This window comes from Hyperoodon ampullatus, assembly GCF_949752795.1.
Source record: "Hyperoodon ampullatus genome assembly, chromosome: 9".
NCBI lineage: Eukaryota > Metazoa > Chordata > Mammalia > Artiodactyla > Ziphiidae > Hyperoodon > Hyperoodon ampullatus.
In genome coordinates, this window is record NC_136922.1 from 41,128,104 (window position 1) to 41,145,753 (window position 17,650).

The following is a 17,650-nucleotide window of genomic DNA, read 5'->3' on the forward strand; positions in this document are numbered from 1 at the left end:
GGCTGGAAAAGTCAAGACTTTAGTCTCAGGAAGGTTGGACCCAAAACGTTTACTGGGACATGAATAGAAGAGCAAGATAAGGCTCCAGGTTCTAAACTAGATTGTGAAGTGGGAATTGGACTGTGGGTAAACTTCAGATGTCAAGACGTTAAAAATGGAACTTGAGAATTGGAAAAGGAGCAAGTTGAGTTGATGATGATTCATCTGAATATGAATCAGAGCTTCTTAAATTGTCCCAGACCAAGATCATCACTGAGCCTCAGTTCATGGAAAATGCAGTCACAGAAATAGAGATTTTGGCTCTTAATTCATTAATTTATTCCTAGTGGTCTCCCACTAAGAATATTCCAGTGTAAACTATGACCAGTAGACTGTTAAAAAGTGACGTGAATAATTTTGAAGGCTGTTGCTTTCTCCAGGGCGTTTATAAATGATTACTGATTGTGTATTCCTATGCACATGTGAAATGAAAAGCCCATCTTCAGGTGGTATCTCTGAAGTTCTGTGGAAGTCCTGTGATTAAGAAACCAAATTTTTCTTCTTCCCCTTCAGTTTTTTTTTTCTTTTCTTTTCTTTTTTTTTTTTTTTTTCCCCTTCAGTTTTATCATGGAGCCAAGCTATGGTTAAAATAGTCTATTGGGTTATATTATTCCAGGATTTACACATCTATATATGTATGTCTCTGTAGGTATGTACAGAAGGGTCTGAATCTACATCTATAAACAAGAGGAAGTAAAAGGTGTTCTGCTAACTTAGAATAGTGCTTTATCATCCACAGAGAAGGATTTGGGAGTAAGGAGTCAGCTTCATGTCTCTTTTTAATATAGCACCTGGTCTCTGAAGTAGTATAAGTTTCTGCCAAGGTGCACATCAAAGCAATTACTGTAATTTGTTGTATTCTAGGAATAGCTGTGATTATTTCAATCCCAATATTTATTGCAATTCTATTGTTTCAGCTTTGTAATAAATTGAATGCTGTGCAAAAATGAAAATGTGCATTTTCTTCCGTAGGGAAACCTTCAATTTAGCAAGAGACACAGAATAACAAATTAACCTTGATCACAGTATTGAAAGTGCTGGCAAGATATATAATGAAAAATATTTATACATAGGAATCTGTACGGGCTTCAAGCACATTATAGTGCACGCGTGCGTGCGCGCGCACACACACACACACACACCCAGAGAATCTCAACAAAAAGACAAACAACCCAGTTAAAAAATGGTCAAATGGCCAATACGCACATGAAGAGGTGTTCAAGATCATTAGTCATTAGTAAATGACTACTCAAGTGCAAATCAAAACCATTTTATATCCATAGGATGGCTTTAATTAAAAAACTAAAAAATAACAATTATTGGCAAAGATACGGAAAAACTGGAACCCTCATACGTTGCTGATAGTAACATAAAATAGTACAGCCCTGTGAAAATCTGTTTGGCAGTTCCTCAAAACGTTAAACATAGAATTACCATATGACCCAGCAATTCTCCTCTTAGGCATATACCCAAGAGCACTGAAGCGTATATTTGAACAAAAACATGTATATGTTAATGTTCATAGCATCATTATTCATGGAAACAACTCAAATGCACATCAGCTGATGAATGAATAAGCAAAATGTGGTATATTCATAAAATGGAATATTTTTTACCTGTAAAGAGGAATGAACTACTGACACATGCTACAACATACATTAACCTTGAAGGCTTTATGCTAAGTGAAAGAAGTCAAACACAAAGGCAATACATTATATAATTTCATTTGTATGAAAAATCCAGGGTTTTGGGGTTTCTTTTGGGGATGAAGAAAATGTTCTGGAAATAGATAGTGGTGATGGTTGCACAGCATTGTGAATATACTAATAAACCACTGAATTGTATACTTTAAAATGGTTATTAAAGTGGTAAATTTATGTTGTGTGAATTTTATCACAATAAAAAAATATAGTCACATACATATAAAACTAAACAGAATTTATGGTATAAAGAAACAAATTTATAAATACAAATGAAAGTATAATTTGTAAAATATAGGCATGATGCATTTGATGGGCATCTAAGAGTGTATTTTTTAAGAGTGTTTCAAAAGCTTATTTGTAAATTAGTTTTTTGGGAACTGGAACATGTTTCGTGATGATTCAAAAATTACTGAGTCTTAGCAGGTAGGCAGGAAAGATTATATTCAAATGCTAGGAAATAATATCCATGCCCTGTTCCCTAATAGGAAACTAAAAATCTTTTTATTATTTCCCACATTTTAATTTCAAGCTGTTTTTATCACTGTTATTTAAACTGATTGAATATTTAAATGACAGCAGTATTTGTTAGGTGTTGTTTTCCTCTCATTTACATATATAATTCTGAGATTTCTTAGTCAAAATTATATTTTGATAACTATGAGAACATTATGTTAGTAGACTGAATACGTATATTTGATTATATTTATATATAATTTTTAAGTCTCATAATATTTGTGTTCTTCCATGACATTATTTCATGCATTAATTCAAGATTCTTTTGTTACCATCTTAATATGATAAAACTCCTGAAAATTATAAAAATTTTGACAAAACATAATTTAAAATACTTTTCATAACATATCTAAACTTTTTTCTTAATTAATATAAAATAAGTTGAGCTTTATGTATGTTTAGAAAATTCTCTCTAAAAATGCCTGCAAAATACTAAGATCTATAGTTTGCCTCTGAATGGATTCTATTTTTCTTATTTATTCAGCAGGGCTATTATTAGTTAATAGACTGATTCTTGAAAAATGTACTGTGTATTGTTAAGTTCAACAAAGAATACCTATTTTTTTTAAACTAAGACTATTTCATTAGTTTAGAAGTTATGTTATCAAAAGAAACAGGGAAGAAGCATACTACCTATTCATTTATTTATTTGCACATTAGTTCGTATAATACATAGGCAGTGTCCCCATTCTTGGTCAAAACATACTTTTTCCTGTTTGTTTGGTTTTATTTGGCCCTGCAGTACAGCTTGCGGGATTTCAGTTCCCTGATCAGGGATTGAACCTGGGCCCGGGCAGTGAAAGCACCCAGTGCTAACCACTGGACTGCCAGGGAATTCCCCTGTTTCTTTTTTTGTGATTGTCTTTTCCAATTAGATAGTCCTTCAAAAATGGTAAAGAACATTTTGCATGTTTGTCTTAAAATTTAATATCTGATGATATTTATTTATATTTTAAGAAGTCTTTGCTCCTGGACTGGATTATATAACCACAGTAGCATATATAAATAATTTGTGTGTTTTCTATTTCTTATAGATTCTACAAAGAAATTAAAAGACGTTCTTGAAGAATTCCATGGTAATGGTGTGCTTGCAAAGTATAATCCTGAAGGGGTAAAACCTTTTTTCTTTATTTAAGTTTCATATAGATGTTTGGAGGAGGGATTTCTTAATAAAGAGTTTTTGGAAATAGATATTCATATACAAAATGAAATTCATAATGAAATGCTATTCTGGAAGATACATTAAATGGTGTACTACTTTTTTCATCCAAAACCATTTTGCTAATGAAAACAACATTTCTATATTGTGTGCTTGGAAGTGTATAGATTATTTATAATACATGCTAGGTTCTTTTCCTAAAAGTCAGGAAACAGTTTTAGATAGAAGGGGAGAGAAAGTGTGTCTGACTCTCACTCTATGACCTACAGATGTTAACCCCAAATGAACATTGGCATGGGGCAGGCAGTATTCCCTTGACTGAAGAAAGATTCTGTGATGGATATAAGTGGTCTCTTACTTTAAAGAGCAGGCTTGGATACAAAGAGAGGAATTTTTTCTCCTTATCTTGTTTTAGCCTGTTACCAATAAGCTTATGAATCTTTCCCTATAAAAACTTGATGTCCTGTCAATTGCTTTGAAACACCTTGCTTGAATGAATGTCTTTCCCTCCCTAATTATTTGTTAATAACCTTGTCTTTAAGACAAGGTTAGCTGAGAAATGTTACATATTAAATGTTTGATCATCATTGCTGTAAGTTCTTTTGCAGCTTCACCAAGTGACAGTTGGGTTGTATGGGAGCTAAAAGAAACTGCCCTTTGTAGAAGACTCTTTTGCCTGGATATATTATCTAGCCATTCATTAGATAGATTTGTTTGCTGATTAAAATGTGATCTGTTTTTTGTTTTCGTTATCATTGTGGTTTTGAATGTTTACAAAAGCAAAGTTCTTGGTCCTTAATATTTAACTTCTCTGGGATTCATAGAACTAATATTTTAGTCAAAACCGAATCTCTAAATTCTGACCTCAAAATGTTCATATTGTTTTATAATTTCCTTTTAGTATTTCCAATACTATTCTTACTCCAATATTTACTATTTTTCCTTCCATATTTTTATTCTGTCTACATTCTGATACATAATTATACCTTTTAAAGTTCTTTAACCTAAGATTTATTTTCTTTTTTTAAAATAAAGTTAATGTTTAGTGCCTACAAATGATGCAGAAAATAGACAATTTAAAACTACTCCCGTTTGCCTATATCATGAGGGAAAAAAGCAGGCATCTGGCCTACACTTTCCTCACATTTTATTTTCCTAGATGCTTTAGAGTGAGAGAAAGAGTGTTGGCAGATAAATTGGTAGAACTGAAAATCTCAAAGACCAAGAAAGCAGGGTTGGAAAGGTAAAGATGACAGCTTTACTGAATTGCTGTAAGACCCAAAAAATTCATTAATATTTACATTTTCCAATCATAGTTGAAAACATGCACGTTATCTAATCTACATACAGAGAGAAAAACAGTTTTTTCCCCCTAAAGATAGCTGTCAGCTATAAATTCAGTTGGAATGTGATCTTGTTTGCAAAGTAGACTTTTTGCTTCAATTATTTCTTATTTAAAGGACTCTCAAGACTTAGTCTTACTGATATTATATGTTTCATGAGGATTATCAGTCACCATGTCCTGGATTTATTGAGGTAATTACTAGATTCATTGTTAGACACACATATGATGTCAGCCTTTTCAATAATGTAATACCTCTCCATAAGTGCACAGATCTGCTCTTGAAATGCATTATTAAAATAATGAACAGTTGAAAAACAAAAAAGTTAGATCTCATTAAGACCCAAAAGTATTTCTAATTTAAGAGTGAAACCACTCTTAAATTTTAAAGCTGATAGGTATTTTCCCATCAGGAGAAAAATTTTAAGTTTTTATGAGTCTTTTAAATACTAGTATGTATCTTACAAAAGCCAATAGGAAATATTTAGGAGTATTCAGTGTTTAGAAATAAATCTTTAAGACCTAGAGATTCTGTTCAGTACATGCCTTCATCAAGTTTATAAAAGGTTACTTTAATAGTAGGACATAATTCATACTGTCAACTCACATGTGCAGTTACCACTCTCTATTGACTGGTCAAGTTGAGCCCAAAGTAGGCATAGATGAGTGACTACCTAATTGATGTTCAGTTGTACAAGAAAAATTAGAAAAGTGATTAATCTAGTCTCGCTTTAGAGTAAATGACTAATACTTTGTTTTCTAAAATGCAGATGGCTTGTATCATCCATATAAAATGTATTTACAAGAGAAAACTTCTTAAATATCTCTTAAATTGATTCTCCCCTTTACAAAGTAAAGCTGCTTAAATAGTAGATGCATTATTTTTCTTGTGATTCACTTGAACTACTGAATTATAAAAGCTCTGTTTATAAAAGCTTAATCCAGTGAAAATGTGACCTGTTTAAGTCTATTTGAATAGAGGAGAAATATCGTGTAATGTATGGATGATTCATTCATTTTTAATTCCTATGAGGAAATAAATGACAGAATCATAAAATATAAATTTAAACAATGGCTTTAAAGATTCTTTAAGAATAAAAACTTGAGAAAGGTGTTTAGATAACCAAACAAATATGATTATAAAGTTTTTAAGTAAAGAAACTCATCTTAAGAAAAGTAAAATGGGGCTTCCCTGGTGGCGCAGTGGTTGAGAGTCCGCCTGCCGATGCAGGGGACACGGGTTCGTGCCCCGGTCTGGGAAGATCCCACATGCCACGGAGCAGCTAGGCCCCTGAGCCATGGCCGCTGAGCCTGTGCGTCTGGAGCCCGTGGTCCGCAACGGGAGAGGCTACAACAGTGAGAGGCCCACGTACCGCAAAAAAAAAAAAAAAAAAAAAAAAAAAAGAAAAGTAAAATGACTTTCCCAAGATTAACCATCTAGGTTTGTGACAATAACCGTAGTTAAAATCTGGTTGTCTGGGATCCCAGTTTAAGACATTTCCTCTTCACTTAATTGGCTAGGCCATTAGAATGAGAGGGAAGACCTGAGGAGATGAGAAGGATAAGGGAAAGGGAAAGGTATTTCACATTCACTGAATGACATTGCATGTCATTGCAAGCATTACATTGCTTCTGTAATGAGCATAGCATGTTCCATTGCACATAATTATTACTGACTCATGCCCAACAAGGTAAGAGATGCCTAATAGTTTCCACCTAATCTTATGTGGACAATATAAAGAGTATGATTACAGGTAGATTGTAGTGGCCATCCAGTGCTAGTGAGAAGGTTCATAGTAAAACACACTCAGAACATCTCAGATATAACTGATTCATGAGAGTCATAGAATTTTATACTATGAGAAAGAATCAGTTTGGCATTGCATATATAAATATTTTTTCCCTGGATTCCAAATTCCACACCAAATTATTTCATCGACATCTAAAGAGATGGGAAGAAATTAAGCAGTGGCTTATGTATAGAAAGATATTTGTCTTTAAAGGGGTGGAGAGAGGCTAGGTATGTTATTCTAATAGAAGGAAATAGGAGTGGGGAATAAGTATAATTGAATATATCTTTATACTGTTATATTTTCACATTCTTCTCTGGAAGGTTTTAATTATACTGTATGTGTTATTCATTATATATCTCATGTCAATTAGAACTGTTTGCTTATTACATTCTAAGATTGATTGATTCAATGATTCTCAAATTTTAGCTGGCATCAGAATCACCTGGGAGTTCTTCTTAAAACAGAGGTTGTTGCCGCCTCACCTTAGTTTCTGGAATGGGGCTCAAAATTTTCTGTTTTTATCAGTTTTCCAGCTGATACTGAAGCTGCAATTTTGGAACCACATTTTTAGACCCATGGATCTAGGGTATGCTTTAAAATCAATCTGTAAAGTTGACTTTTTGGTTAAATTATCAGCAATATGAGTTGATAAGTATAAATTATCTTACCTTAACACACGTATTCTTTCTTTCCTTGCATGCGCAGAAACAAGACATTCTTAAACAAGTAAGACATTTTCTTTTCTATTAAAATCTGTATTTTCTTTCTTTATTCTGATGTGAGCTATGAATTTCTTATCCATATCACTGAGCTATACTTCTGTACCAATAAGATTCATATAATATACAATATTAACTGTAATACTTATAAAGTTATAAGTGACTGATATTTGTTTAAATTAAAGACTCAAATGGAGGAGCTGATACCTCAGTAGAATCAAAAGGGGTCCAGAGTGCAGGCTTCAGTTTTGTAGACTCTTGAACTTAATTTTCTGATTTCACTGAAATATAATCAGGCTCTGGTAAAATGATCTATTTAATGAAAGTCTTAAATTATTATTTTACAGTGGGAGATTTAATAATTGCTTTTAAATGAGATGGATAAGGACTTTTTAATTGGTCTACAATGCTGTTAGAATCTGTGAAGAAAATATGAGTGAAAAAGCTCTTGATTTTACCCCTCCTGGGAAAAAGAGCAATCCATCTATTGTTTCAACCACTCTCTCCTAGTAGAGTCCATTTTGTCAAGGAAGTTTTAGGTCCATAGTTCTGTTGGATACCTAGAATTACAACACATTTTTGAGTTCTCTAAATGGATGTTTATATCCTACTGGGAATATATCTCACTAAAATGCATGAGCTGTCTAAAACCATAACATTGTCTCCCTTGGACAATACTGGATATGTACTAGTTACTTCTTATTCACAAGTTTCCCTCTTGTTTCAATGACAACAAGCACTGCAGTTTCATCCCCAACATGTCCCAGTACAATTGATTACATCAGAATGATCTTGACTGACTTAGACACTGGTCCTACATACTACAGTCTCCTAGGATGAAGCACAGCTGAAATGGCAACTCATTGTCGGTAATGATTTTTACCAGCCCCTTTCACGGGATGGCCTTTCCCTGATCTCATCCCTGACCTCTGTGGAAACCTACTAGCTCCCCCAAAGACAGTCTACATGAGCTTTATGTTGTTAGGAGGCAACTCCTCAGAGTAAACAGTTGCTTTTATTAAGCAGGCCCTAGTTTTTAAAGGGCATTTGTTGAACACTTTACTCAACAAACACACCATTCTGCACAACCTTCATCCCTGCTCCAGGCTGTTTGAAAACTGGTGGCAAATGAGCATCTTTTCTTGGGGTCAGTAGAATGAGCTTCTTCCTTCCTTTTCCTGGCTCAGCCTTTGTTCTATATGCAGTTGTTTAGTTAGGGAAGCAATTTCAGTTGCAGAGTAGAAAGAATGCGGAAAGCTGAGGGTAGCCAAAAGGAAAAAGAATGAGGGCATGCATACTTATTACTCTATGTGTGTTCTTTGTTTATCAGTGTTCTGTGAGTGTAGGGTTTTCTCTTTACATTTCCTGTCAGTAGATGATTCTTGGCCTAAAGCTGAGTTAAATTTTCTTAGCTCCCTGGGCGTACTCTATCTTTGTCCTCAGTACTCTGTATTGGGTTTGTGTTATTCAGACTAGTGAGTTGCTTCAACCCCTTAATAAGAAACCTGGGATTTCAGAACCTACATTTTGTAGTGCTGCTGCCTAATGTATATTTTAGATGTCTTTAACAAGGATATTGACACTATTATAATTATTAGCAATGATATAAACACCCTTGTATTGTAAGCTATAATTGTACTTCCAGAACCAAATTCAACCTTTGCCATTAAAGAAAGCACCTGGAAAGTGTAACAGAGAAAACATGGTCTTAGGGGTCTTAGGTTTCCAACTGAACTGAGTTCAAATCCGTATCTGCCACATATAAGCACGTCTTGGACAAGTTACTTCATCTCTCCTAGCCTGAGTTTGTTCATCTATAAAAGGAAGAGAGTATTGTCTCTACTGAGTTGTGAAAAGGGTTAAATTCTAAAGTATATGCAAAATACTTAAGTCTCTGTCTGCCAGGTGTTCCATTGATGTTTTGAGGCAGTGGCTGTGGATCACGCTGTAAGGAGCAGCATGATTTCATATGAAAGTTCTGGAAAATTTATGAAAGGTGAAAGGGAGAATATCTGAGACACACCCCAACCAATCCTGTAACCTTGATTTTCTCAGAGCCTCACTTTCCTCATCTATAAAGTAGTAAATATAACGCTGTCACTCTGATGTCTTTCCCAACGCTAAATTAATTTCCTTCTACTGTGAGGTATGAGTGGAGGACATGACATGGGATTTGCTTCCCTATCAGGCCTGGTTGCAATCCAGAGTGCTGTCCTGGCAGTAGTTATAGTGTCTGTTGTATTTGCTCCACCTCTCACAACTGCATAAACGCCAGGACAGTTAGTTAGCAAGGAATGGATGTAACATGTTAACCAGTATTTCTGCTTCTCTTCCCTGTTACTATCAGCACAATTTCAGTCATCTTCCTCCTCTTATCAAAGCTACAACCAGAACACAGTTTTGAAAACGTAGCAGCAAATTGAAGAATAAAATGCCTACTACAATTGTTATTAACCCAATTTTGACGTGTATTACTTATTGTTGAAATACATAGTAACTTTTATTTCGCCATGTGGCTTCAGTTTTTATGCCTTGATACTCAGAGAATTGCTCTTGCATAGAATGGAACCACATCCAACAATTTGAGAAAATATTTGCATGGATACTTGTGAGATTAATTAGTTATGTCATAATTAAACAAATCAAGTTGAATAACTTCTTGCAGGTTTCTTTTAATTGCACTGAGGATCAAATCTCAACATTTACAAAAAAAACAAACTATTTTATATCTATGAAAACATCTAGAATTTGAGAACGGACCATCTGCTACATCTATCCTAAATTGAAAGCTTGGATTAATGATTTGACTGCTTCACGTGGCTAGGTGATATCTGTTACAGTTGATATGTCACAGTTGATCCATTTCTCCCTTAATGTTCTGTAATAAATATACAGAAATTTAACAATAGGTAAATATTTAGGGTATATAAAATACAATTATACTAATTGCTTCCAATTGCTTTCTCTACAGATGAGTTTTAAAAACAAGGTTAAATAATTTGAAAAATAAACTAGTAACTCTCCTGAGTTTAATCATAACAGCTAACTTTGATATGCAGTATTTAAACATTCTGTGTAGGTTGCTCTTTCATTTCTTTCATAACATTTATTAAATAATTTATATGAGTTAAAAATCAGGTTAGAGAAAAAGTGATGCTGGGATCCTCAGATGATCTTTTTCACTTCTTCAGGGAGAGTTGAGCAAACTCTTTAGGTGCTTGCTACAACTAAAACTTATCTTAAGGTTTGTATGTTGTTTTTGTTTGTGTGTTTTCATCAACAGGAATAGTTTTTTTGAGCAGAAGTACATTTAAGGATATTAGGGGAAAATAAATCTAGAGATTTGTGTAGAAAGGCCTAGAGTGTCTAAGGATTTTAAGGGTTTTTTTAATAGGTAAAGGAAATCGTGAATGATATTCCTAAGATCAACGAGTTAAATTGTCCACTTAGGAAAATACTTCTAAAGCCAATGTGAACAACAAGCTTGAGTTAAAGAGAAGACCAGGTGTGAGTTATTGGAGCAGTCCAATCAAATGATGAAAACTGGGAGGGCAGTTGGGATTGTAATAGAGGCCAGGGGCAGAGTTAGAACACATTGCAGATATATGGTCAAAAGTAATAGGTTAAAAAAAAAAAAGTAATAGGTTACACTTAGTATGTCAAAAAGAGTTACGGTCAACTCAGTTTTCAAGATTGTGGAACTGAGTAGAGATAGTTATGCCATTACTTTTTATTTTTATGCTTTATTTTATTTCCCTTTTTTCTCTAATGGCTAGTTTATTGATACACTAGTCAATACATTTGACGGTGATAAACCAGTTGTACTAGGTATGAATATTGAAAAATCAAAATCTGTCTATAGAATTATACTTCGATTAACTATAACATAGTAGCCTTTGAAGTCAGAAATATTTAGGTCCTTGGCACTAACTAGGAGCTTTTGGCTTTGGGCAATTTGCTCGAGTTTTCTGAGCCTCAGCTTTCTATCTATAAAATAGGAGTGATAGTAGCATTTACTTAAGGGGTTATTGTGAGGATTGAAGTATAGCATACACATAACATATTAATACTTAGTGCAGTTCCTGGAACACAATAACATTTAGAGAGTTTCCATTATATGCAACAAACGTATTAAGCAAACACCTAATTTTATTTTTCCACTTATGGATAATAGAATGTATCACTAACTATGAAGATTAAAAGGAGATCTGGAGGCTTTAAGAAAGAGTTTGGCGTAAAAGCATGCACTGGTGAGAGATAAATATACAGAAAGTGAGAAAAGCACTTGGAACAAAAATTATTGGGTTGCATCCCAAATGCATTTATTGCATGTATGTTATATACTGGATATTGTATCTGGACCTGTGGGAGAAATAGAAATGGTCAAGATGATCTTTGCTATCAAAAAGTGTCAAACTATTACATATATTTTCAAATTGCTGACAAAATGCTTCAACTCAGGGAATTCTTAAGCCCTGAATTCTTCAGTCTTTACCCAGTTGTAAAATGTCCATCCCTCACTCTCACGTGCTGGCTGACTATTTCCTAGTTTGTCTTCTACACCTTCCCATCGTGATATTTCTCCCAATAATAACCCTGGTATATTGGGGCCTTGATGGGTTAGAAAGAATAGAATTTATAGGAAAGTATATATTTGAAACCATACCAAATTTTTGGTTATTTTATTATCATTAGTTTGTTGATTTTATTTTATTTTAATCTGCTGCAATGTTAAATATATAGCCATATGCTATTATACTTTAAAATAATCTCATTAGAGATTTATTAAGTGAAACAGTATATTCCTGCTTAGAAGCTTTTTCTATTTATTCTATTTCATAAATTCTTACCATCCTACCTGAATCAATTTTCTTTGTTGTTAGATTTCCTACAAAGAGGTAATTGAGTGAAATTGTGCTATTTTTTTCTTCTTTTTTTGCTATTCCACTGTCCATACTTCAAATACATAAGGAGGACTTACAATGTAAAAGACACTATTTTAAGCACTATGTGATGCAGTGTTGTGTTGGATCTTACAGTCTAGCAGGGAAGAAGAGATACTTGTAATTCTACCTGCACACATACCTTCATTAAGAGAACTCCCTTTGGAAATTTTCTTTCAAAGTAAAGATGCAAGTAAGCAGTCATTAAAAACTGACATTATTAATGAAAATTATATATGCATAGTTGTTCCCAAAGTCTTTATTGAGTTTTATTTTTTGAGGAGAAATAACTTTTAGAGCATTTGGTGTGTGCCTCAGTAACAGCTCACAGCAGTTCTAGTGACAGCACTGAAACATAGGCAAGACGACGTCCTACTCCGTGAAAGTGGATTCCTGCTAAGTACAAAATGTAGTTGGATACAGACTCTTGATCACAAGATATACTGAAAATCACGATAAGAATAATCTGCTTAAAATTCTTCCAATCCATTATTTGTATTTCATAATTACTAAAATAACTTGGAGTAGCGTTGTTTGTTATTCTTGCCATTTATCGTCTTACTGAAAAACATGTTTCTAATTTTCTCTTTACTGAGACTTAATAAATGTTAGTTTTAGGTAAAGACAAGTACAACTAATAAATTATGCATCTCTGAGGTAGTAAAAATAATTTCATTTGCCACAACTAAGCTTTAAAAATCCAGTGTGAAATTCACACTTTCACTTTCACTCTTTATCTTTAACAGAAGTTTCTCCATGGCAGTTTTAGGAGACTGTCAAGGAGCTCTCTGAAATTTGAAGTAATGAACAATAAATTGCAATACAAAATAAGCATAAACAATCAGACATTTAAAGTGCACATTTTTCTTAAAATATTTTAATATAAAAATATGTATTTGAAATCTCAGGAAGTTAGCCATGCTACATATTAATTTATATACTTTGGTTCAATGACTTTTACATCAATGTTTAATTTAATAAAATTAGTTAATGATATAAATTAGACAGCAGAATTGAAATGGAAATGGTGAAAGAAAGCCTCTAATTTAAGTTACCGCCTACCTCATTTGATCAGAGTTCTTTTGCCCAGTAGCCAAGAGTATTGTACACATAGTAGGTACTCAGTCCATACTTGCTGGTAAATGAATTAAAGTCATTTCTTTGTGAATGGTTTTAGCTAGTACCTTAATCTATAATAGTTCAATGATTCCTTTTTTCTTTTAAAGATCACTTATTAATCAGCCGTGTATACAAGTTTGTTAGAAAATGTGAAAATTGGACTCTTTTGTGTGATATAAAAGTTATAAGATCCTATTATATAAAATGATCCTATTATATAAAAGAGTCTTATGATCCTATTATGGTCACATGATCCTGTTAAAATGTGTTAGACCATGTGATCTCCTGCTGCAATCCCTCCAGTAACTGTTCCTCTCACTCTACCTTAAAACCATAATGCTTTATTGACTGTCTAGTACATGTTACAGGATCAGCCCCCATCCACACACCACCAAAGATCCTCTTTCTCTATGACTCTAGTCCTCCCTCAGTCCTGCTCTGGACCCCTGTTCTTCCTCACTAGCTCCTACAGCAAATCCTCTAAAACAAGACCGTCTTAATACCTCAGGATATTTGCACCACCTGTTTGATCTGGAATGTTCTTTCTCCAAATATGTATGAAGCTCTCTCCCTCATCTCATTTAAATCTTTATTCAAAGAATCGATTCTCATTTCCTAGTCCTCAGATTTAAAACTGTAAGCACCCCTCCCCCATATATAAACCTTTCCTTTATTTTTTTAGTCAACATTTAATACCTTCAGACAATGTACATTTATCCTGTTTATTTTGGGGTTTTTTAAATTTCCTTCATTAGAAGATAAGCCTCCTGGTGGAAGGAGTTTTGCATGTATCAGTAACATCTTTACACACCACCGAGAACAGAGCCCAGTACAAAGTGGATGTATGCATGATGAACGTTTGCTGAATATGAGAAAATCTTCATCCCAAGACTGCCAAAATAAATTAAAGTAATGATAGAATGACGACATTTATTTTCATTCACTTTGAATCTACTTGGATGAATACTAGAGTTATTTCTTTAGTATTAGCAGGGATTTAAACCAAGAAACCAGATGGTCAGATATAGTAATGAAAGGCATATAGAAATATGTTTTTGGATTTGTGCCAACTTGGCAACAACATCTGAGCAGCTTCCCAAGTTTGTATTCTTTACAGATTCTCTGTGTTATCTCCCTAAATAGTCTGTGCCTGTTCCTTCAGGAAAAAAGAAAACGAAAAAGCAGTTTTCAAAATTTTAAACATCATTTGGTGTATCTGTCTTTGAGCTTACAGCCAGTTTGATTTTTGAACACTCATTCAATTGCCTGACCCTACTTTTTTCATTAGTGTTTCTATTGCTATGCATATAAATGATCTCATTCTATTTAAAGGTCACAGTCTTCAAAAACCAGTGCTAATGCTGCTAGATGATAGCAGTAGAAAATAAGGTACTTAAATTTTAAGATATTCTGCTAAATCATGAGATAAGGAAAATATATAGATTGAGGACATTATCCACTTACAGAAATGTTTGGTACTTTGGACAACATAGAATTTTAGAAAAGATTGGAAAATCTTTTGCTAATAAGAAAGAAATGGGTTAACCAGTAAAGGCATTGAAGACTAATTCCTCAGTGAATCTGAAACACTGAAGCAGCTGCCTTTTGGCTCTGAAGAAGTTTGGGTTTTGCAGCATTGTAAGCTGTGTGTAATGACAGGAAATGTAAGAGAAAGGAAGTTTGCTGCCACCAATAATGTAAAGAAGTTGGAGGAAAAAGTTGACATCATCAGTAAAACTTCAGTCATAAATAGGATGACATCATCTCATGGAAATCATTTAAGAACTAGGGAAATCTTTATTCTATTCTTATGTCTATGATAACTTTTTATTTTTTTTTAAAGGAAGATAATCTATTTTTAAAGGCTTGCTTTCTGAAGGCAGTAATTTGCCAATGTTGCCTGACACAGAAAAATTGCAGCAAAAATATCTAAGACCCAAAAAACAGAGGGTTAGATTTGGAAAAATGCAATGAAATTCTAGTTTCCTGGACCAATAAAGAGGTGGGCAATTAAGATAATGAAAAAACCCATCTAACCTCAAACAAGTGCTTCTTTTTACTTATTCCTTTCTTTTTTTTTTTTTTTTTTTTTTTACTATTTTATTTCTTTTACATCCTATGTGTCCAAGGGTGTGTTAAGTGCTTTACATCAATTTATTATTACATTTAGGCAGCAATGCTGAACAGTTGATCTTATATGGAGGAAATTAAGGTGTAGAGATGTCAGATAATAAAACTAAGCTATTTTTTCATTGCTGAGCAAGAGAGAGCTACACTGGAGAAAATTCAGAAAGTTTTCCTGAGATCTGAAAAAGAAGGACCAAGGAGAAATGTATTCCTTATTAAGAGGGATGTCATGCATTAAGTTCACTTCTTCCTTTGGTTGGCTATTTTTTGGTTTTCCTCATTAAATCACAAGCACCAATTTCAAGGAGGTCCTGTGTGGGTTATCACACTTGGGATGTGGCAGATTTTTCCTTAAAAAGAGCAGATACGTTTCTTGCCCCAAATCACTCAGGTGGTGAGTGGAGGTATTGGAATATGAAACAAAATCATTTTATTCTGAAGTACTTGTTTTTGTTTTTGTTGGTTGTTTGGTTGGTTGTTGTTTTCCTGTGTTACCACGTCAAACCCTTGGCTTGAAATAATTGCTTTAAGATATAATCTTATTGTAAAGGAAGATTCAGAGAAAAAAGTTCAGCATTTATAGTCTTTTGTTCACATTTTATTACCTGGTTTCTCAAAAAACAAAACAAAAACAAATGAAAAACAATAAACAACAACAATTAAAAAAAAACACCCAGCAAAAAACAATGAACCATATAATGATTTGTTAAATGGAAACATTTAAGTTAATATGGTTTTAAGGCTCATTCGTCAAATACTATTTGGAATTCTTCCTAGCAAATCAAGAGGTTTGTGTTATAGATGAAGAATTTGAGGCACAGAGAGCTTAATAAATTGCCCACTGTCACACAGTTGGAAAGTGTTGGATCTGAGAGTTGATCTAGGTAGTCTGACTTCAATACCATGCTCTGTCATCTGTTATGTTTCCAAACACAGTGCTGACTACAAAAGGGTACAGGAAGAAAAGCAACTATAAGTAACATTGATTTTAATCACAATGCTTGTGAATGTTTACCGTACAAATTTCCTATAACTTTGCATATAAAATTAACTCCTGCGTTCTCCATAGACCTTCTTACATGTTGAAGATTATTGACAAGTGTTGGTCACTCATCCAGCTGAGTGTGGATTACTTCTCTTTTGATAAGCCATCCTGAGGAATCCTATTAGTAAGAATAGGTGCCCTCCTCAAGGCAACTTATTTGGATATACTAGTCTGGCTGCTGGCCTCATCTGTGTATTTTGAAACCTTGGCTTCATTCATTGTGGCAAGTTGCTTTTTGAAAGTACTTCTGCTAATTGATGCTATTCTTTATATATTCATATTATTCACAGTTTTTAGTTTTGTGGTTCAATCCACTAGTAGAATTTACAGTATTCTGTGGTGTAGGTGATTCATTAAATATGGAAGGAAACGAAGTCTTTTTACCGCCACCAATATAAACATCTGAAGTGCCCTTCTGAGAATTAATAAGCAAAGCAAGACTAAGTTAAGTTTAACCAAAAATGTCAGATTAAGTTATAGACAGTGTCTTGGAACCATTAATAAATAAAGTGAAGTTTTTGGTTTTGTTTTGTATTAGCTTGAGGTTAATGTTAGGTACAAAAGCATACACAGTACATATATTTTTTTTTTTTTTTTTTTTTTTTTTTTTTTGCTGTACGCGGGCCTCTCACTGCCGTGGCCTCTCCCGTTGCGGAGCACAGGCTCCGGACACACAGGCTCCGCGGCCACGGCCCGCGGGCCCAGCCGCTCCGCGGCACGTGGGATCCTCCGGGACCGGGGCACGAACCCGCGTCCCCTGCATCGGCAGGCGGACTCTCAACCACTGCGCCACCAGGGAAGCCCCCACAGTACATATATTTAAAGGGCATGCAATCTAATCTGTAAAAATTTACTTTCTCGTAATGATACCCCTGTATGTCTGATTCCCTTTTAGGTTTATTCAAAACAGTACAATAATAAAATTGGTTGTTCTCTGCCAGCTTATCCCAATATTTTTACATAGGAAAAATAGACTTTTTGTATCCAAAATATCAGTTTATGTAATTAATTTTATTCTCCTCTGCCAGGATTCTGTAAAAAATTGGGAGCATTAATCTGCCAAGTTTTATTTTTTCCTTATTTTTAGTTTCATCTCAGTTATGTTAAACTGGGTAATAAAAAAATGCCCTTCAAGGGCTTCCTATGAG

The 17,650-nt window shown here is 34.0% G+C and overlaps 1 protein-coding gene across 6 annotated transcripts in view; it reads left to right on the top strand.

Annotated features, from left to right (window-relative positions):
• DGKB (diacylglycerol kinase beta) overlaps positions 1-17,650 on the top strand; it is a gene marked incomplete at both ends in the record, with an annotated part of 651,556 nt that overhangs the window by 87,301 nt on the left and 546,605 nt on the right. For 3 of the 6 annotated variants that reach the window (XM_079711689.1, XM_079711690.1, XM_079711693.1), the window contains 2 exons: positions 3,290-3,366; positions 7,255-7,275. In XM_079711689.1, coding sequence (XP_079567815.1) covers positions 3,290-3,366; positions 7,255-7,275 — 98 coding nt within the window. The remainder of the gene's footprint in view (positions 1-3,289; positions 3,367-7,254; positions 7,276-17,650) is intronic. The other 3 variants (XM_079711691.1, XM_079711692.1, XM_079711694.1) reach the window with 1 other exon arrangement.